General features: G+C 43.5%; 2 protein-coding genes across 2 annotated transcripts in view; both read left to right on the top strand.

The window, feature by feature from the left end:
* Nucleotides 1–8,460, top strand: part of UGT3A2 (UDP glycosyltransferase family 3 member A2) — a 34,633-nt gene extending 26,173 nt beyond the window's left edge. The window contains exons 5-7 of the mRNA XM_033179358.1: nt 3,817–4,048; nt 5,511–5,730; nt 7,542–8,460. Coding sequence (XP_033035249.1) covers nt 3,817–4,048; nt 5,511–5,730; nt 7,542–7,818 — 729 coding nt within the window. The 3' untranslated portion in view covers nt 7,819–8,460. The remainder of the gene's footprint in view (nt 1–3,816; nt 4,049–5,510; nt 5,731–7,541) is intronic.
* Nucleotides 1–21,129, top strand: part of UGT3A1 (UDP glycosyltransferase family 3 member A1) — a 124,829-nt gene that overhangs the window by 25,847 nt on the left and 77,853 nt on the right. The gene's annotated exons all lie outside the window — the stretch shown is intronic.

Genomic DNA, 21,129 nt, shown 5'->3' with positions numbered 1-21,129 from the left:
CTTTGTTTACCTACTTAAGCCTCAGCAATGGCGGGCGCCCCTCCCCCAGCCTCGCTGCTGCCTTGCGGATAGATCGCGGCAGACGCTGTGTTAGCAGTGAGGGAGGCTCCGTGGGCGTGGGACCCTCCCGGCCAGGTGTGGGATATATTCTCCTGGTGTGCCTGTTTCCTTAAAGCGCAGTATTGGGGTGGGAGTTACCCGATTTTCCAGGTGGTGTGTGTCTCAGTTCCCCTGGCTAGGAAAAGGGATTTCCTTCCCCCTTGCGCTTCCAGGTGAGGCGATGCCTCGCCCTGCTTCAGCTCACGCTGGTCAGGCTGCAGCAGCTGACCCACACCGATTGTCCGGCACTCCCTAGAGAGATGACCCCAGTACCTCAGTTGAAAATGCAGAAATCACCGGTCTTCTGTGTCGCTCGCGCTGGGAGTTGGAGACTGGAGCTGTTCCTATTCGGCCATCTTGCTCCGCCCTCCCTGGATGAAAATTTCTACAAATATTATTAGGTTCACTTAATCTGTAGTGCAGATTAAGTTCAATGCTTCTTTGTTGATTTTCTGTCTGGATGCTGTGTCCAATGCTGAAAGTGTTACATTTTCTATCTATTATTGTATTGGGGTCTATCTCTCTCTTTATCTCTAATAATGTTTGCTTTATATGTCTGGGGGCTCCAGTGCCTATATATATAATTGTTATATATGCTTGCTGAATCAACCTTTATTAAATTATATAGTAACCTTCTTTGTCTCTTTTCATGATTTTGTCTTGATATCTCTTTTATCTGATGTGAGTATAGTTACTCCTTCTTTTTTCTTGCTTTCCACTTTCATGGAATATCTTTTCTATCCCTTTATTTTCAGTCTGTGTTTTCATAGGCAGTGTGTTTCTTGGAGGCAACATGTTAAGTCTCTTTTTTTATTTATTCAGTCACTCTTTCTGTTTTGATTGGAGAGTTTAGTTCGTTTACATTCAGTGTTATTATTTGTAAGTAAGGACTTACTCCTGCCATTTTGTTATTTGTTTTCTGGTTGTTTTGTGATCTTCTCTTTCTTCTTTCCTTTCTTCTTGTCTTCCTTTTAGTGAAAATTATTTTCTCTGGTGGTGTGTTTTAATTTCTTGAATTTTATTTTTTGTGTATCTGTTTTAAGTTTTGTGATTTGAGGTTACTACAAGGCTTGCAAGTAACATCTTATAACCCATTATTTTAAACTGATGACAACTTAACTTTGATTGCAAAAGGAAACAAACAATTAAGCAAAAAAGAACAGTAAAGAAATTCTACACTTTATCTCCCAGTCCACTAAGTTTTTGTTGTTTCTATTTATATCTTATTATATTGTCTAAGTTCACTTATTCTTTCTTCTGCATGATCAGTTCTTCTGTTAAGAGACTCTGAGGCATTCTTCAATACGTCAATTGCGTTTTCAACTCCAGAATTTCTACTTTTTTATTTTTAATTCTTTCAATCTCTTTGCTAAATTTAGTTGATAGGATTCTGAATTTCTTCTCTGTGTTATCTTGAATGTCACTGAGCTTCCTCAAAACGGTTATTTTGATTTCCCTGTCTGAAAGGTCACATTTTTCTGTGTCTCCAGGATTAGTTGCTGGTGCCTTATTTGGTTCATTGGGTGAAGACATGTTTTCCTGGATGGTCTTGATGCTTGTAACTTGTTCATCAATGTCTGGGCATTGAAAAGTTAAGTATTTATTCTAATGTTTGCAGTCTGAGCTTGTTTGTACCTATCCTTCTTGAGAAAGCTTTCCATGTGTTCAAAGGGAATTGAACTGCACCTGTGTCTTTGGTCACTGCACCTGTGTCTGTATTAGGGGGCACTCCAAGCCCAGTCATGCTGACTCTTGCAGCCTTGTAGAAATACCCCCTTGGTGGTCTTAGGTAAGAGCCAGGAGAATTTCTTGGATTACCAGGCCGAGTCTCTGATTCTCTTCTCTTACTTTCCTATATACCAACAGAGGTTCTCTCTCTCCCTGTGCTAAGCTGGCTGGAGTTGGGGGAGGGGTGACACAAACACTCTCATGACCACCTCCACTGAAATTGTGCTGGATTATGCTTGAAACCAAACAGAGCACTGGACCTCGTCCAAGACCTATGATAACTATTGCCTGGTTACTGCTGATGTTTATTCAAGGCTCTAGAGCTCTTTAGTCAACAGGTGGTGAATTCTTCCAAGCCTATACCTTTCCCTTTAAGGCAGCAGGTTCCCTTCTGTCCCAGGTTGGGTCTAAGAATTCTGTCTGGGAACTGGGTCCTGGAATTGGGAATTGTAGGGATCTACTTACTCTCTTCCCTCCCTTCCTAAAGCAGAAGTCTCACCTGTGGCCACCCCACCCCAGGCCTGTGAGAAGTACTGCCTGGCTACTGCTGATGTTTATTTTAGGCCCAAGGGCTTTTGAATTAGCAGGTGGTGAATCCTGCCAGGCTTAGGTCTCTCCCTTCAGGGCAGTAGGTTCTCTTCTGACCCAGGGCATGTCTAGCAATGTTGTCCAGGAGCTAAGGCCTAGATGTGGAGATGTTAGGATTCTCCTTGGTGCTTAATTTTACTGTAGCTAAACTAGTACCCAAATTGCAAGATAAAGACTTTTTAACTCTTCTCTCTCCTCTCCTCAAGGAAGGAGTCTCTCCTGGAGCTGTGGGCTGCCCTGCCTGGAGTTGGCGGAGGGGTGACACAAGCACTCCTTTGGTTGCCCTGGCTGGTGTCTCACCAGGTCATGTGCACCAAGGAATTTTAGTTCCTGTGGCCTAGATTGCCTTTCAAGTTTATTTAGAACCCCAGAGCACTTTAGCCTGCAGTGGTTGGTCTAACCAGCACTGAGGTCCCTACTGCTGAGGTGGATGATTCCCTTCTAGCAAGGGCTCATCTGAATGCTCCATGCATGGGTGCCAGCTAAATTCTTCCCTGTGTTGCTTTGCTCTGTGACTGCAGAGCACTGACTTCCAGTGCAAAGTCTATAGCCTCTGTGTTCTGCCTCCCCTAAGCACACAGATTCTCTCTCTGCACCACATGGTAATTGAAGACTGTCGTTCCTACCTTCTCAGTGCCACTTTCCTTGGTATGATGTTAAAACCAGGAATGGTGATTGCTCACCTGATTTTTTTTTTGTTGTTGTTCTTTTGAAGGTGTTTTCTTGTGGATAGTTGTTAATTTGGTATTCCTTTGGGGGGCACAATCACTTCAGGGTTCTCTTCTGCCATCTGGCTCCACCTCCCTATGGCATTGCTGCTTTTAAAGAATCTTTCTCTGTGGTTATAATCTGCAGTCCTGTGGGTGAACTACTGAGGTAGAGGATGAAGTATGTACAAAAAGATCAGTGACCTAGACTATCATAAAACATTAGAGGAAAACACACTAAAATGGTACATTTTGTGTAGATGGAGAGGAGCCTTACCCTATTCTGCCACCGTTTCTGCCTGCAACGGAGGTGTTCTCCCAGCTTCTCTATTCCAGCCTCCAGAAATCCCACTCCTCATGTTGGACCCTGGCCACCTACTAGTACTCTTCCAGATACTATTACCTCGAGTCTGACCTTGGAAAACTCCTGTGAGTCCCTGAGCCTATAATGGGTGGAAGGTCAAGAAAGGCCCTGATAGTAGGGTCAGAATTTCAAGAAGAAAGATGTTCTCACCAACACAAAGGACATGACCACAGTGTAGCTAGTATTGCGCTATCTTAGGAGCTATAATAATAGCTTTGGGACAGTGAGGACAGGGCACTGTGTTAGTAAATAGTCTGGCTTTCATTTTCTGGTCAACTAGGCTTTCACCAATAATTTTGTCACCTCTTTACCTTGGTAATCTTTCTCCAGGACTTAGAGAACTTCATTGCCAAGTTTGGGGACTCTGGTTTTGTCCTTGTGACCTTGGGCTCCATGGTGAACACCTGTCAGAATCCGGAAATCTTCAAGGAGATGAACAATGCCTTTGCCTACCTACCCCAAGGGGTGATATGGAAGTGCCAGTGTTCTCACTGGCCCAAAGATGTCCACCTGGCCGCAAATGTGAAAATTGTGGACTGGCTTCCTCAGAGTGATCTCCTGGGTAAGGGCTGCCCAGGACTGCTCCTCTCCTTCCACTGACTTGTCTTTGGGGCTCATCTGGGCTCTGACCTTTAGCTGGACATTTGTACCCACTGTTGAATGGCACAGGTAAGGCTCAGTGGACAGAAAAGTAGCAGCCAGTTGGAGTTCTTGGGAAACAAGGCTATACTTCCAATGGGATCAGATGTCAAAGCAGCCATCTTTCCTTCATTCTTTTCTATCCCAGACCTGATGTCTGCAGTCCTATGTGATATTCCTGTCAAGTCTCTTTGACCCTACTGCATTTGGTCTTGGACAAGGTCACCCAAATAAGATTAAAGACAACCTATCAACTCTGAATGTATATACCAGGGATTGGGAGAGTTGCCACTCGCTTTAGTGACTTTGTGAGCACCAGTTTGGCCACATGGACTTACACAAACACACATCCACACATAAATATGGACGCATTCTCTTAATTTACTAAGGGTCTGAGCAATTTCTACCATCACAAGATTAATGCCAATGATGTTTTTAGGATGTGCCAACATACCTGTGTGCCAGGCTTAGCAACTTCACAGTTGGTGATTTGGTCTACCGAATTGTCTGGGACTAGAGAGCTGCCTCACCCCCAACAGGTATTCTCCATGCCAAGTGCTGCCATAGACACTGACTAGAGCAGAGATTCATAACCAAGATTATGGCTCAAAAGAATCTGGGCAATTTAAGAAGTAGATTCCTGGTCCTACTTCTGTAAATATATATTTTAAAATTCTGGGGTAGGGCATATGCCTCCCATTTCAAAGAAGAGACAAGGAGTCTGATGCACATTGCAGTTGAGTGACCCAGGTTGAGATGTGCTTGTCATTATCAACAATCACTTTAGTTAGTTCTAAGTAATGCTGGCATGGAAAGACAGGAACTGGAAATACAGAGGTGAAAGATCTAGTCTACTTTCAAGGGGCTTCTCTTATAATTGAGGACACCATACAGTCAATACAAGTTTTATGAGTGACACATGAGTTGTGCTGTCAACAAATATGTCAGGAATACAAGAAAAGGGAAATTAGCTGTCAGTGGATAAAAGAGGGCTCAATATAGACAGACAGAGGAGGTAGAAACAGAGAGACACACAGAATACAGATGAGAGAAGCAAAGAGAGGCACAGGGAAGACAGAGAGAAGGAAGAATGGATGGAAAGATAGAGATGGATGCCTTGCTTAGCACTCTTCTCTACAGAAGTCACTCAATTCTAAGCCTTAGCTGAGTTTCTGCCTGAGGGAAGATGTTTCCATTTAATAACAATGCTTGGAATCTTGTATCTTGGAACTGTAACCTTGGATGTGTCCCAAGCACAGTCATTAGATACAATGTCTCCAACGCACTGCTAGATCCGCTTGGCACCTTCTTATCCCCTTCATCTCTGCCTGATATCTTGAATTTTTCATCCTGAAGTGTCCCACTCTCTTTCTTATTTACAACAGCTCACCCCAGCATCCGTCTGTTTGTCACCCATGGTGGGCAGAATAGCATAATGGAGGCCATTCAGCATGGTGTGCCCATGGTGGGGATCCCTCTCTTTGGAGACCAGCCTGAAAACATGGTCCGAGTAGAAGCCAAAAACTTTGGTGTCTCTATTCAGTTAAAGAAGCTCAAGGCAGAGACATTGGCTCTTAAGATGAAACAAATCATGGAAGACAAGAGGTATGCAGCTCTCTGGGGTTGTGGTCATAATGATGAATGAAGGCAAAAACACTAAGGGTACTGTGGGAGTCTGTTTCTTTGGTTTTGCTTTGTTTTGCTTTAGATTAAAACTGTATTTTCTGGGACATGGGATAATATGTGTGTGATGCCAACAGCTGACCTGTGTCCTCTGAGAGCAAGACTAGAGCATTTAAGTTAGATGCTAAGAATCATTTCCTACTTTTTCATTTTGGAGAACCTGGACTATGTACACAGGGTCTCTGTGAGCTGTATTTCAGGTCAATTGGAATTCAGGTCAGCGGGATTCCAACTGAGGCAGGTGATTGCCTTTCTGTTCCCCAAATACTCCACACTCTTCTCCCCCTTGGCCTTTTGTTTGTGGTGCTGCCTCTTCACATACTGGCTCCTTCGTCACATTCCGGTCTCATCTCCAACCCATTTCTTCTTGGAGTTCACCTCCGACAGTCCTAAGTAACCTCTTCTCTCACCCACCCCCATTATATCATTTCCTTCTTAACACTTCTTAAGGTCTGTAATTACCTCAGTTATTTATGTGTTTGTTTACAGAGTCTCTTTATGTTGCCCAGGCTGGTCTCAAACTCCTGGGCTCAAATGATCCTCCCGCTTCAGCCTCCTGAGTAGCTGGGATCACATAAGCCACCATGCCTGGCTTATGTTTTCATTTATTATTTGTCCCCCTCACCTTCCAACCAGAGAGTGGAGAGTTAGCTTAATGAGGACAGCAGCATGTGTCTCTTGTTTTCTGCTGTCTTCTTAGTGCCTAGCACATGGTGTGCCACAAAGGAAATGGTTAATGAGTTTTAGTTAAGTGAGGCAATAGAAGGGGCCCAGTGACCTCCAAGGTAACTAACTACATATCCAGCACAGTGATCTCATGTGAAGAGAAAAATACACCTCATGTAATAAGTGAATAATTTATTGGAGTTTCAAAGGCACAAACCAAAATCAGACCTCAAAGCTTAACATGTATTAGGACACACTCAGCAATTCTCACTAGGTGACTTAAAACAACCACATAGCTCGTGGGTCTTAGCCCTAGAAGAGTCATTAAATTCCATGGGTTGGTTAACTTCAGATCAGTTGTATATATTTGCAATTTTATGTATTGCTCATGGTCATTTTCTGAAAAATGTGTTTGTAACTTTCATTGGATTTTTCAATGACCTAGACCCAAAATGACCATTCTGAGCTGGGATAGTCCTTAGACATTGTACGTAACTAGGGCCAGCTTCACAATTTGTGGGACATGGTGTAAAATAAAAATGTGGAGCCTCCTATTATAAAGTTTGAGAACTTCGACATGGTGAAACCAAGTACAGGGTGCTACTAAGTATGTGGTACAAATATGCAGCCTGCAGCCCAGGAAGTCAGCCCTGGTCAACATGACGTTCTGATGCTGCAGGAATGTGTAGGCTTTAGCCTGTGCCTGACATTCCCTACAGTGAGATTTGTTACCCCATCTAGAGACTGGCACAATGGAGGTGCTACATGTATATATATAATAATTACATCATATATAATTTTCCTAGGGTACATCATAAACCTCCTTGGAGTAGGGACTAGTCTTTGTGGACTTAGTCACTTTTTTGAAGTTTAAGACTTTCAGCACTATGCATGGATCTTTGCATGTAGGTGTCATGATTAAACTTCAAGGGGACCCAGATAAATGACGTCAAAGCCAACAAAATTTCCTTGAAACTTAGTCTTTCGTGCATCATATAGAATGGATCACACAGTCTAACTCTTGTGAGGTCACATTAGTAATGCCCGCTCTCTGTCTCTCTCAACAGGTACAAGTCTGCAGCAGTGGCTGCCAGTGTCATCCTGCGCTCCCACCCGCTCAGCCCCACACAGCGGCTGGTGGGTTGGATTGACCACGTCCTCCAGACAGGGGGGGCGACTCACCTCAAGCCCTATGTCTTCCAGCAGCCGTGGCATGAGCAGTACCTGCTTGATGTTTTTGTGTTTCTGTTGGGGCTCACTCTGGGCACTCTATGGCTTTGTGGGAAGCTGCTGGGTATAGCTGTCTGGTGGCTGTGTGGGGCCAGAAAGGTGAAGGAGACATAAGGCCAGGTGTGGCCTTGGTGGAGTCTGTTTGGTGGGTGATGTCACCATTTCTAGGGGGCTTCCCACTAGTTCTGGCAACCCTGTTCTCCAGTCCTTCTAGTTATCTCCTGTTTTCTTGAAGAACAGGAAAAATGGCCAAAAATCATCCTCTCCACTTGCTAATTCTGCTACAAATTCATCCTTACCAGCTCCTGCCTGTTAGCAGAATTCTTTCCAGTCCTCTTGTCCTCCTTTGTTTGCCATCAGCGAGGGCTGTGCTGTGATTCTGTCTCTAAGTGACTTGGACCACTGACCCTCAGATTTCCAGCCTTAAAATCCACCTTCCTTGTCATGCGCCTCTCTGAATCACAGCCTGACCATTCCAGACTTCCTGTCCAGATCTTCTCAGCCTCTTTCAGTCACCATGTGTCATGGAATAACACCGAGAAAGACAACTCGCATATTCTTTCCGTTTCTGTTCTGTTCTCCTGCATATTCTCTTCAATGCTCAGGAACCCTGCCCTGTGCTTGCAGGTCTCCACATTGGGTCCCTGTCTCTGGTGCCCACAGAGAGCTCCTTCTTTGCTGATCAGGCATGCAGACTGTAGGTTTCCAGATTTCCTGAAAAGTAAAAGTTCACAGAATTATCTCCTTGCAGCCTCACTAAACATTTGACCAAGATATTACTGTTCTAGTTGCCCATAATTCTGTCATCTGGCTACTCAAGCTATTGGGGAATGAGGCACGTCTGTACACTGGCACTGGCCAGGATGAAGGCAGCAGGAAGTGGGTGGAGGGTTAGCCAATCTGTAGGGGCTGAAGAATGGGAAAAGTGGCCTACAATCCTCCAGAATGCTTGACCTGTTGAACCAGATTGTTTTGCTGTTTAGTCTTGGCCTATATTCATGCACATAAGCAGCAAGCAATCATGGGCGGGCTGATAAAGAAACACTTCTGTTTCCTGGTTACAGTCTCTGGCTGGACTTGAGGAATCACTGAATTGGCTTTAATGACTTTCTAAGTGTGATAGGGATGCCGAGGCAGGCAGCCAGAGCAGATGATTTCAATCATGGAGCCCCAGGTCCATGTAGATAAGAAGGGGGAATGCAATTGTAGCTGTGGTTCCAAGGACAGGACTGTGTGTTGTTCCTTGAGGGACCATTACCACAAACCAATGGGCACTAAACCTTAAGTAATATAAGAAGAGTAACAGATACCCTATTTAGTGTTCTGTAGAAAATGTGATTTGCAAATTGACTCTTTTCAGCCAGTGTGGCTCTGAAGTCCTCAGTGCAAAGGATTTTTTTTTTTTTTTTTTTTTTAGATGGAGTTTTGCTCTTGTCCAGGCTGGAGTAGAGTGCAATGGCATGATCTCGGCTCACCACAACTTCTGCCTCTGGGGTTCAAGCTATTCTCCTGCCTCAGCCTCCCGAGTAGCTGGGATTATAAGCATGCACCACGACCCCCAGCTAATGTTGTAGTTTTAGTAGAGACGGGGTTTCTCCATGTTGGTCAGGCTGGTCTCAAACTTCCTACCTCTGGTGATCCGCTTGCCTCGGCCTCCCAAAGTACTGGGATTACAGACGTGAGCCACTGTAACTGGCTGGTGCAAAGGATTTTGTACTAATGAGTAGGAGGTATGTATCCACATCAAAATGTCCCCACATGTATGGGAGAATGGAGGCTTTAGGCTTACTAATAGGTGCTAGAATTAATCTTAGCATTCATGTTTACTGTTTCCATGTGAAGCCTTCCCACTCTTCGCTAACCTCCTCCCTTTTGACTGACATTAAGGTTTAGAAAATGTGTAGGTTGGTATCAGGATGGAGGAAGGAGCACACCATGGGGACTTTTCCCTTCTGGGGCCTCCACAATCTGCATGTAATGAAATGCTGTATGTGTGATAAACAAGAAGAGCACATAACACCCACAGAACCCTAACTTCCCAAGAGATGAAACACCAGATTGCAGCGGAGCTCTCTCCCGAAATCCTGCTGCCAGCTTTTATGAGCACTAATGAGTCTGTAAATATTGTGCCTGTGAAGCAGGCTCACTATGTACTGGTTCCCAGTTTTTCTAAGTATAGTGAAACAGATCATTTCTCCACACGCGAGTTAGATGAAGTGCACCTGTTATTATAGATCGCCAGCAAGGGACAACAGAAGTCCAGGATTCATTGCCAGCTGATCCCCCAAGGCTCAGGGACTTCCCCAGGGTGGATGGCATCTCATCTGCCTGTGCCCCACTTGCACCACAACTGAGGCACACAGGGAAGCAGCCCGCCCTGGTTTTATACCTCAGGGACAGCATGACATACTGGGCTACAGTGTGGAAAGACCTCCTGTTTTGGGGGGACTGGAACAGAGCCCTGGCTGTTTCAGCCAGACCCTCCCTATATCCAGATGTAGCTGATCCAGCACATTCTGCATTATTCTTGTGACCTGCAAACCATAGCTACAATACTTTTCACCACGCCCGAGGGGACTATACCACAAGGAGGACGAGCAGGCCTGCCCGGGCAGTAACAGCCTGGGATCCCAGCGTCGAGGTTAGAAGTTGCTAAAGGGCTCAGAGAAACTTCTTTCAGTGGCCCCACTGTCTGCAATCAGATCTTCTCTATCTGCATTTCAGCAGTACCTGAGTTGTTTATCCAGGTACAGCAGGAGGTGTTGGCAGTTGCATACACTCTTCCCAGTTGGGCTAAAAAGTGGTCTAGAGCAATTCTGTTGTCTAAAATAATCTTCCCAAGAGAGTTGAAGGATGTCTGCTGAGCTACCAAAACAGTGGCAGGAAAGGAAGCAATATCTGCCATGGTCAGGGACAGGCTTATGATCATTTATTTAGGAGTGCTGACTCCTATGCATGCTATTAAAGATCTCATAATGTAAACCCAGAGTCACTTATACCTTCTGATATATCTCTAGTTGGCCAGGTGTACAGCTTGAGTCTGCCGGCCCAGTGATGAATCTCATTCCCAGGAGTGGTATATAGGGGCACCCCCAGCATGCAGGACCTCACCATCCACTAGATTTCCAGGCACAGACATTGCTCATCCCATTCTTGGGTCACCTTCAGACTGCCCATATAGAAATATGTAGCTCTCAGGTGTACATAGCACCCTTTATCCCATTTTATTGTTCAGTGGCCTACTCAAGGGTATGGAGGCACAGCCATTTGCAGTTAAGTCATAGTTGCATGAGCTCAGTTTCACCCCTACACTATTGTTTATAAGGTCCCTTCAGAAAGGGCTAGCATTATTGCAGTCCTTGTTTTCATCAATGCCACTGGGACACTTATCTTTCGTGTAATCAAATAAAAGTAGTGTGTCAGGCCGGGCACGGTGGCTCATGCCTGTAATCTCAGCGCTTTGGGAGGCTGAGGTGTGTGGACCACCAGAGGTCAGGGGTTCAAAACCAGCCTGGCCAACATGGCGAAACCCTATCTCTACTAAAAATACAGGTGGGCGCCTGTAATCTCAGCTACTTGGGAGGCCTAGGCAGGAGAATTGCCTGAACCCAGGAGGCAGAGGTTGCAGTGAGTGGAGATCATGCCACTGCACTCCAGCCTGGGTGACAGAGCAAGATCCGTCTAAAAAAAAAAAAAGAAAAAGAAAAAAAGAAAGTAGTGTATTAAATTATTAGCCCACCAAGGTTTTACTAATTGTGGTCATGACATTTTGCCACTTTAGGCCAATTAAGTTAAAACAGGGCACCTCTGGTTCCTTTTCATGGCAGGATGAGAGGGCCTCTGTGGTCTGTGAGAGAATAAGTTACAGTGTGGCTGATCCAACAGTTCATCAGTTGACCCATTGTATTAGGCCATTCCTGCATCACTATGAAGGAATACCTGAGACTGGGTAACTTACAAGAAAAAATTGTAATTGGCTCATGATTCTGCAGGTTTCACAGGAAACATGGCATCAACATCTGCTTCTGGGGAGGCCTCAGGAAATTTTCACTCAGGGCAGAAGTTGAAGCGGGAGCAGACACTTTACATGGCAAAAGCAGGAGTGAGAGGGTGGAGGGAGGTGCCACACTCGACAACAACCAGATCTTATGAGAACTCACTCACTATCGTGAGGCCAGCACCAAGCCTTGAGGGATCATCCCCTAACACCCAAACACCTCCCACTGGGTGGCACCTTGAACACTGGGGATTGCATTTCAACATAAGATTTGATGGGGACACAGATCCAACCCATATCACCCATGGTGACCACAGCTTGGGAGGACCTAAAGAAGGCATTGTGCTTCCAGGCCTCTGCTGCCATGTCCTTGTGGAGAAAATAGAATGACAGGTTGGTGCTCCACCCCCACCCCTTCTGGAGTATCTCATGTTCTCTACCTATTGGATAGGAGTTGGTCTCAGTTGGTGCAGCACCCAGTCCAGAGGCTACTATCTCTTTGGCACCCACTGCCCTTGTTGCTTAATCCAGACCTGTCAGCCTCTGTTTTCCAGTCCAGAAAGGGAGGAAACACTCTGTAAAAACTTGACATGTCTGAGAACACCACTCACCTGACTAGAAAGATCAGATGTCCCTGGAGCCAATAGAGGGACCTGTGAACGGTGGTATTCCTTGGTCCTATCCATTACTCTATGAGACTCCATATAGGGGAGTTAACAGGGGGAGCATCAGCTCCAGGTGAGATTTTGTGAGCCCTGTCTGGGGTACTATGGAGGCCCAAACCACAATCCACCCCTGGGAGGTGCATTCTAAAGGGAGTAAAGGGAGAAAGGAAAAAGAATGGTTGAGAATATTGTGACTGGAATTTCACAGGTGCAGCCTAATCAAGCAGCTGCCTGATCCACCTCTACCCTCACCAAGCCCAGTGTCTCCCAACATGCGCCCAGGTCTGTGGTTCCCTGGCACTGGAAAGCAGTGTTTGGTGTCCTTACTGCCCTACTCGGATGGGGTGCTATCCCACTATCAGACTGTTCCCTGGTCAGAGTGAAGTCCTGCAGTGTATTCAAAAAGATGATATAAATTCTTTTCATGGGTGGCCATGATAGTCCCAGCATCCACACAAGTGACAGATATTTCTCCCTTTTAGGCAGCGAACTGGTTGTACTCTTTGTTCCCACGCAGAGGTCCTTTAATAGTTCAGTCACTCAGTTGCCGTTTTCCTGACCTGGTAGTGAACAGCCCATCGGTCAAAAAGTATGTATTAAGATATGGTAGCAGGGGTGACTGGCATGGCCATCACCATTGTGTGAGGTTGGCCTGGGCAGAACATCTATGTCCTATATAAGTCAAGAGATGGCCATTCACTGGCTGGCCATCTGTAAATTACATCTGGGAAACCACAAGAGACCCCGTCTGCTTGTAGTTTTCCAGAGCCATCTGTAAACCAAGAAATGCCAAGTAGCCTTGGCATTCAGCCTGCGACAGTCCACTGTTAGTCTTCATGTCCTGAGGCCTTTTTGACCAGTCAAATTGGGCTGTTACACTGCAATAGAATGTTTTGTATCGAATCCAGAATTAACAAAGCAATGTGCAATTCTGCACTCACTATGCAGTACGGCTTTTGTTGAATAACACACTGGGACTTGGGTAGCTTAGGTGACAGGCAGGAGTGGATATGTCCCATTGTTATGGCTTAAATTCTTGGCTGTGAGGGGCAGAGCCTCTCAGGCAGCAGTGATGTTCTGTACCAGAGCAGCCAACATGTCAATGCCTATAATAATGCACTCAGGGGTAGGAACCGCAGTTGTTGCCACACAAAATGGCACAAAAAGCCTCATCCAAAGCAGATAAGCACCTTCAGTCACTGTGTTCATCCTAAAACTCCCTCATGTCATCAGTTTAATTTTTTCTTTCTTTCCTCCTTTTATGCTTGGCAGCAGTATAGGACCACTGGTGTCTGGTGGGTACCCGGAGACCTTAACCTTACCCCTAATTGCACCATCCAGCCAGACATTTGGGTCTGCATTATCCCTTTATCAAACAACCACACTAACCACGCTGCGTGAGACTTCCCTGGACTTTCTCCGTATCTGCCTTTTGAAAAGAAAGTCTCCCTCTTGGTCAGGTCCCACATCTCATGTGCGTTCTCACTCAGAGACCTCAGGGATCATTTGAGATTCTTTCCTGTTCCCTCTCAAGTGCCTCAGGCTGCTGCTGAGTTCCCACTCCTGGAAGTTGCTGGCCCCAGTAATGAGTGATTACATAAGTGTCCCCAAACCAGAGGATTATGAGCTGCAGTCATGTTTCCACATCTCTTTCTGCTGCCTGTGTTCATGCAGCCAGCTCATTCACATCTTTGTGGGTGACTTTTGTTCCGCTTCTCACTGTTCCGTCCTCAGAAAACTTCCAGATGCATGTTCAGACCCTGCAACCCGGATTGGCCTTTCCACCATGTGTTAGAAACTGTGGGGTATCACCCCTCCTGTTTCACTAATAAGCCATGCTTCTGTCAGACTGAACCATGCTTGCTGTGCCAACTTTGTTAAATAGGTTCACTGTGCACGGGTTAGTAACTTATCTGAGTCCAGCGAGACAGAATCCAGCCTTCACCTCTAGCAAGTGACATGAAGTGGGTTTATTACTTACAGATAGGCAGCAAGGAGGCCTAGATTCACTGGGAGCTGATTCCCCATAGCTCAGGAAAGCTGCCCATTGTTGACGGAATCTCCATTTAGTGTGCCACACTTGCACAGCAGATGAGAGACCCCAGAAAGCAGCCCAGCCTGGGTTTCATACCTGAAAGCAACGTGACATACTGGGCTAAAGACTGAAGGACATCCTGTTCTAGAGGTGGGGGCATGGGAACAGAGCCTGGGCTGTCCCAACCAGCTCCTCCCTGTCTCAAGATGTTGCATTCCCAGTATACTATGCTACAATTATTCTTGAGATCTACAGGAGAGACATGATAGAAGAACTGAATCAGCCCAAGGCCATCTAGAGAACTGTTCTGCAGTGTAGGGAAAGAGAAAAGGACTATGGATGGCCTACAGATGAGTTAAATGTATGCCCAGGAAGAGACGGTCTACATTGCATATGAAAATTCTGAGAAAAAGTCCTTGAAGATTAAAACTTTGATGACAGGAAAAGGACACGAAAGCATTAGGGACCCTTGGTGACAGTCTTGAGAAGTCTTCATTTCCAAGGGAGGAGAGGGTGAAAGAAAAAAGGGGGCCATTCTTTGGATACGGGATGATGAAGAAAAAATATGCAATAGGAGGCAATGTGTGGTTCTGCAGAGGACAGACAAGTAGGAAGTTGGACAATGCAACCTCCTAATCCCTATCACCCCACAACAAAATCCATGCATTTAGGAGATCGCAACTCACCATACTCCACCCTACCATGTAGAAGTCTTAAAATTGAGGGAAAAGCTTCAGCGAAAATCCCAAATGAAAAATGGGCAAGGAGTCAGGCTCCTTGCCACCATGTCTCAGCTGGAGCAGTCACCAGAGCTTTGTGAGTCCCCGAGGCCACAGGAATGCCCACCTCTGCACCCGCCATGTCCCAGAGCCTGCTGGAGCCACTAGGTGCTCCCAGGGCCTCAGGCCTGGCTTAGTGCAGGCCTCCTCCTTTCTTTGCCACCCCAGGCTGGAATGGATGCCTTCCCTCCTTCAGGATGGTAGGCAAGGGTGACTGGTGGTCGCCTCATTCCTCTGAGGGGGATGGGGAGTCAGGAATGTGAGGGTCACAGGGAGCTCCCCGGGCTTCCTGCTAACTTCTCCATAAAAGTTGTTGGTGTTGAGCAAGACAAAATAACTAAACACTGGTGGGTCTGCTCTATTCCATTCTCTTCTGTTCTGTTTTAGGGGTGTGTAAGGGTGGGAGAGGTGTGATCTTGCTGTGGTGTGACTCTGACAAGGAAGCAGCCTACCAGACCTCGTTTCAGAATCTTACTGGATTTTTGCTTCCTCAGGTTGGACACTGAACTCTGCTGTGCTTTATGATTGAGCTGAAGTAGGTGTTTGGATGGTCCAATCAAGTCTGCTTTCCACAGCTTCCAAGCTCACTGAGCACAGAGACCATCTGTTTTCTGGACACTCTGTTTATCTAACTGCAATTGTACTCTCCTTTGAGGATTCTTGACACTAGTGTTATTCAAATATCCCAATAGACTAACAAATGAGAAGAAACTTGAAAAAAATGGGCAAATTCTAAGAGCATAAAATTTACACACACACATGTCTGTGTACACACATGCATCATGTAAGTGACCCTTAAACACATGAAAAGATGCTTGCCTTTGCTCGCTTTCAGAAGAAGGCAAGTTAAAACTATGTTATGATACTGTTTCTCATTAGATTGGCAAACATTACAAAGATTTAGTAACACTCTGTGGTAAGGCTGTGAGGATACAGGCTCTGTCAGCAATGCTGGTGGGGAAACAAAATGGTAGAACCTTATGGAGGAGAATTTGGCAATATTTAACAAAACTACACAACACATGCATTTATCTTTTGACCCAGGATTCTCACATCTAGGAATTTTCCTTGAAGATTATCTCCAACAAGATCCAAATACGTCTGCTTATTGCAGCATTATTTACCATACATTGAAAAATATTAGGAACATCCTAAATGCCCATATGTAGGAGATTAGTTGAAGAAACCATGGTACAGTCATACAATGGAATACTATACAACCATGTAAATGAATTAGAAAGCTTTCTATAGAGTGAAATGTTGTGGGTTCTAGGAGACGATTTCTTCTTTGAAAGAATTTATAATACCTTTTGTGTATCTGCTTAGTTTTGCAAAAAGAAATAAAGAAGGATAAATTAGAAAAGAATGAGACTGGCTATCTCCAGGGGCTGGGTGGAAACAAGGAAGGGATTGGGGAGGAGGTGACTTTTCCTTTCTAGATAGGTTTGACATCTAGAATTATGCTATTATTTTACACAGTTTTAAACCTAAATTAAAGGATGGAGACTAAATGGAATCAACATAAAAATAAATTGGCTATATTTCAATAAATAAGATAACCATACTTAAAAAGAAGGTAAGTAATATATATAGATTTTGAATCTATTTATTATCTATCTATCTATCTATCTATCTATCTATCTATCTATATCTCCCCAGTCTAAAGACAAAAACAAGTACAAATAAGTCTTGAAGTCTAACCAGTATTGTAGTGTTGTTTAAATCATGATGAGATACAGATTACATAGAATTTACTACTTCAACCATTGAAAAGTGCACAATTCGGTGGCATTTCATAGAGTCTTATTGTTGTGCAGCCATCACCACTATCTATCTTCAGAACTGTTTCATCATCCCAAACTGAAATGCCTTACCTATTAAAGAATAACTCCCTTATTTCTTCCCCCTAGCCCCTGGTAGTCTGCATTCTACTTTCTGCCTCCATGAGTTGACTATTCTCCATACCTCATTAAGTGGAAGTAGGTTTGATTTTACCAGTGGTATGAGTTAGAAAATTTGGCATTGTGTTCTGATTGTAGGATTGAGCAAATGTGTAAATATATTGAAGATGTCAGGAGTCAGGTTGCTCACTGTCAGAAAGAAGACCCAATATAGAAAGGAAGAAAACTGGCAGAAACCCTGTGGTATTGAACTGAAATAATGGAACTTGAGTTATTAGTATGAACTCATGGTTTTTAATAAATATGTATAAATAGATGTAAATATATTTGTATATCTGTACACTTCAGGGCATAGACCTTCTTTTCTGGCTAAAAAGTAAGAACGTGCTTAAAAACAGAAGGAGGATGTAAACAAACCTAACAAAAAAACACACAGGCCCATTTTGTGAGGCTACAACAACTCAAACCTGGGACAATTTTAGCATTAAAATAAATATGATAGTTCTTGCAGTGCTGGCTTAGTAGTGGCGAATTCTCTCAGCATGTATTTGTCTAAAAAAGACTTTATCTTTTCTTCATTTATTAAGTGTAGTTACTCTGGATACAGAATTCTTGGTTGAAAATTGTTTTGTTTCAGGAGGCTAAACATAGGACTCCAATTCCTTCAATTATCTTGCAGGGTTTCTGCTGAGAAATCTGCTATTAATCTGACAGGCTTTCCTTTATAGGTTACCTGATGCTTTATCCTCAAAGCTCTTAAGATTCTTTCCATCATCTTGACTTTAGATAACATGATGACTATGTGCCTAGGTGATGATCTTTTTGTGGTATATTTCCCAGGTGTTTTTTAAGGTTCTGGTGTTTGGATGTCTAGATCTCTGGCAAGGCTGGGGATGTTTTCCTCAATTATTCCCTCAAATATATTTTTCAAACCTTTAGATTTCGCTTCTTCCTGGGGAACAGTAATTATTCTTAGGTTCAGTCGTTTAACATAATCCAAAAGTTCTTGTAGGCTTTGTTCATCTTTTTAGGTTCTTTTTCTTTTATCTTTGTTGAATTGGGTTAATTTGAAAGTCTTGTCTTCGAGGTCTGAAGTTCTTTCTTCTACTTGTTTGATTCTATTGCTGAGACTTTCCAGTGCATTTTGCAATTATCTGTGCCCTTCATTTCCAGAAGTTGTGATTGCTTTTATTTATGCTCTCTATTTCACTGGAGATTTTTCCATTCATATCCTGAATCATTTTTTGATTGCCTTGAGTTCAGTTTCACTTTTCTCCGGTGTCTCCTTGATTGGCTTAATAGTCAACCTTCTGAGTTCTTTTTCTGGTAATTCAGAGATTTCATCTTGGTTTGGATACATTGCCCGTGAGCTAGTGTGATCTTTTGAGGGTGTAAAAGAACCTTGTTTTGTCATAATACCAGAATTGTTTTTCTGATTCTTCCTCATTTGGGTAAACTATGTCAGAGGGAAGATCTAGGACTCAAGGGCTGCTGTTCAGGTTCTTTTGTCCCAGAGGGTGCTCCCTTGATATGGTACTCTCCCCTTTCCCCTAGGGATGGGGCTTCCTGAGAGCCAAACTGCAGTGATTGTTATCTCTCTTCTGGATCTAGCCACTGAAGAAAGCTACCAGCCTCCAGACTGGTACTGGGGAGTGTCTTCAGAGTCTTGTAATGTGATCTGTCTTCAGGTGTCTCAGTCGTGGATACCAGCACTTGCTCCAGTGAAAACAGCAGGGTAGTGAAGTGGACTCTGTGAGGGTCCTTGGTTGTATTTTTGTTAAATGCATTGGTTTTGTGTTGGTTGCCCTCCAATCAGGAGGTGGCACTTTCAAGAGAATATCAGCTGTGGTAAAATAGGAGGAATCCGGTGGTGGGCAGGGCCATAGAAGTCTCAAGAGATTATGTCCCTTGTATTCTAAAAGAAGCTCTAAATACTGAAACAAATCTTTGAAACATACCAAAATAGAATCTTCTTAAACAACACAATGAAAAAAAGAAGCCAAGGCATACAGGCAACAAATAATGTGATGAATAGAATAGTATCTCACATCTCAATACTAATGTTGAATGCAAGTGGCCTAAATGCTTCACTCAAAAGAAAAAGAATGGCAGAATGGATAATAATTCACCAACCAAGTATCTGCTGGATTCAAGAAACTCACCTGACACATAAGGATTCACAGAAACTTAAGGCAAAGGAGTAGAAAAAGATATTCTATGCAAATGGACACCAAAAGTGAGCAGGAGTAGCTATACTTATATATATAGACAAAACAGACTTTAAAACAACAGCAGTTAAAAAAAAAGACAAATAGGCACATTACATAATCATAAAAGGACTAGTCCAACAGGAAAATATCACAATCCTAAATATATATGCACCTAACACTGGAGCTCCCAAATTTATAAAACAACTACTATTAGATCTAAGAAATAAGATATATGGCAACACAATAATAGTGGAGGACTTCAATACTCCACTGAATCAGCATTAGACAGGTCATCAAGACAGAAAGTCAACAAAGAAACAATGGACTTAAAGTATACCCTAGAACAAATAAACTTAACAGATATTTACAGAATGTTTTACCCAACAACTGCAGAATATACGTTCTATTCATCAGCACATGGAATGTTCTCCAAGACAGACCATTTGATAGGCCACAAAACAAGTCTCAACACATTTTAAAAAATTGAAATTACAGCATGTACTCTCTCAGACCACAGTGAAGAAAACTGGAAGTCCACTCCAAAAGGAACCCTCAAAATCATGCAAAAACATAGAAATTAAATAACCTGCTTCTGAGTGATCATTGGGTCAACAATGAAATCAAGATCTAAGTTAAAATATTATTTGAACTGAATGATAATAGTGACACAACCTATCAACATCTCTGGGATACAGCAAAGGCAGGTGCTAAGAGGAAAGTTCATAGCATTAAATGCCTACCTCAAAAAGTCCGAAAGAGCACAAATAGATAACCTAAGGTCACACCTCATGGAGCTAGAGAAACAAAAACAAACCAAACCCAAACCCAGCAGAAGAAAAATAACAAGATCAGAGCAGAACTAAATGAAATTGAAACAAAAAAAAAAATACAAAAGATAAAGCAAAAAGCTGGTTCTTTGAAAAGATAAATACAATTTATAGACCATTAGCAAGATTAAGCAAGAAAAGATGAGCGAAGAACCAAATAAGCTCAATCAGAAACAAAACTGTTGGGCAAAAGCTGAGTGTTGGAAAGAAAACTGAGGCAGGGCATGCATGTCTGACATAATGTTCTCTGGAATGTGTCTAGACTTGCTGGCTCCTTGCTTCTAGCCCTCCTAGGCTTCTAGATAGATTGTATTCACATTATCTCAAGTAGCAGAACATGTTCCTTATAAATGCTAAACCATCACAGCTGTAGCTCATGCTCCTGCCCTTTTGGCCCCCACATTCTCACCACCTGTTTCTTTGTTGGATTACCAATAAATAGCATGGGCTCCCAGAGCTCAGGGCCTTCTCAGCCTCCATGATTGTGATGGCCCCCCTAGTGCCCACATTTCTGTCTCAAACTGTCTTTTCTCAATCCTTTGACTCCGCTGGACTTTGTCACCCCCAGGACCTTGTGTTGGATCTGATCACCCAAACACTAAACAGCAGATATTACAATAGATACCACAGAAATACAAAAGATCATTCAAGGCTACTATGAACAGCTTTACACACATAAAGTACAAAACCTAGAGGAGGTGGGTAAGTTCCTAAAAATATACAACCCTCCTAGAGTGAACCAGAAAAACATAGCAATTCTGAACATACCAGTAACACTCAGTAAAATTGAAATGATGATTAAGAAATTACAAAAAAAAAAAAAAAAAAAAAAGCCAGGACCGGACAGATTCACAGCTGAATTTTATCAGACATTTGAAGGATTGGTACCAATCTTATAGACACTATTTCAAAAGATAGAGAAAGAGGGAATCCTTCCTAAATCATTCTGTGAAGCTGGTATTACCCTAATACCAAAGGACAGAACATAGCAAAGAAAAGAAAACTACACAT

Source organism: Trachypithecus francoisi, unplaced genomic scaffold (genome assembly GCF_009764315.1).
Source record: "Trachypithecus francoisi isolate TF-2019V2 unplaced genomic scaffold, Tfra_2.0 Lachesis_group2, whole genome shotgun sequence".
Classification (NCBI taxonomy): domain Eukaryota; kingdom Metazoa; phylum Chordata; class Mammalia; order Primates; family Cercopithecidae; genus Trachypithecus; species Trachypithecus francoisi.
This window is presented reverse-complemented; position numbering and strand designations above follow the sequence as displayed.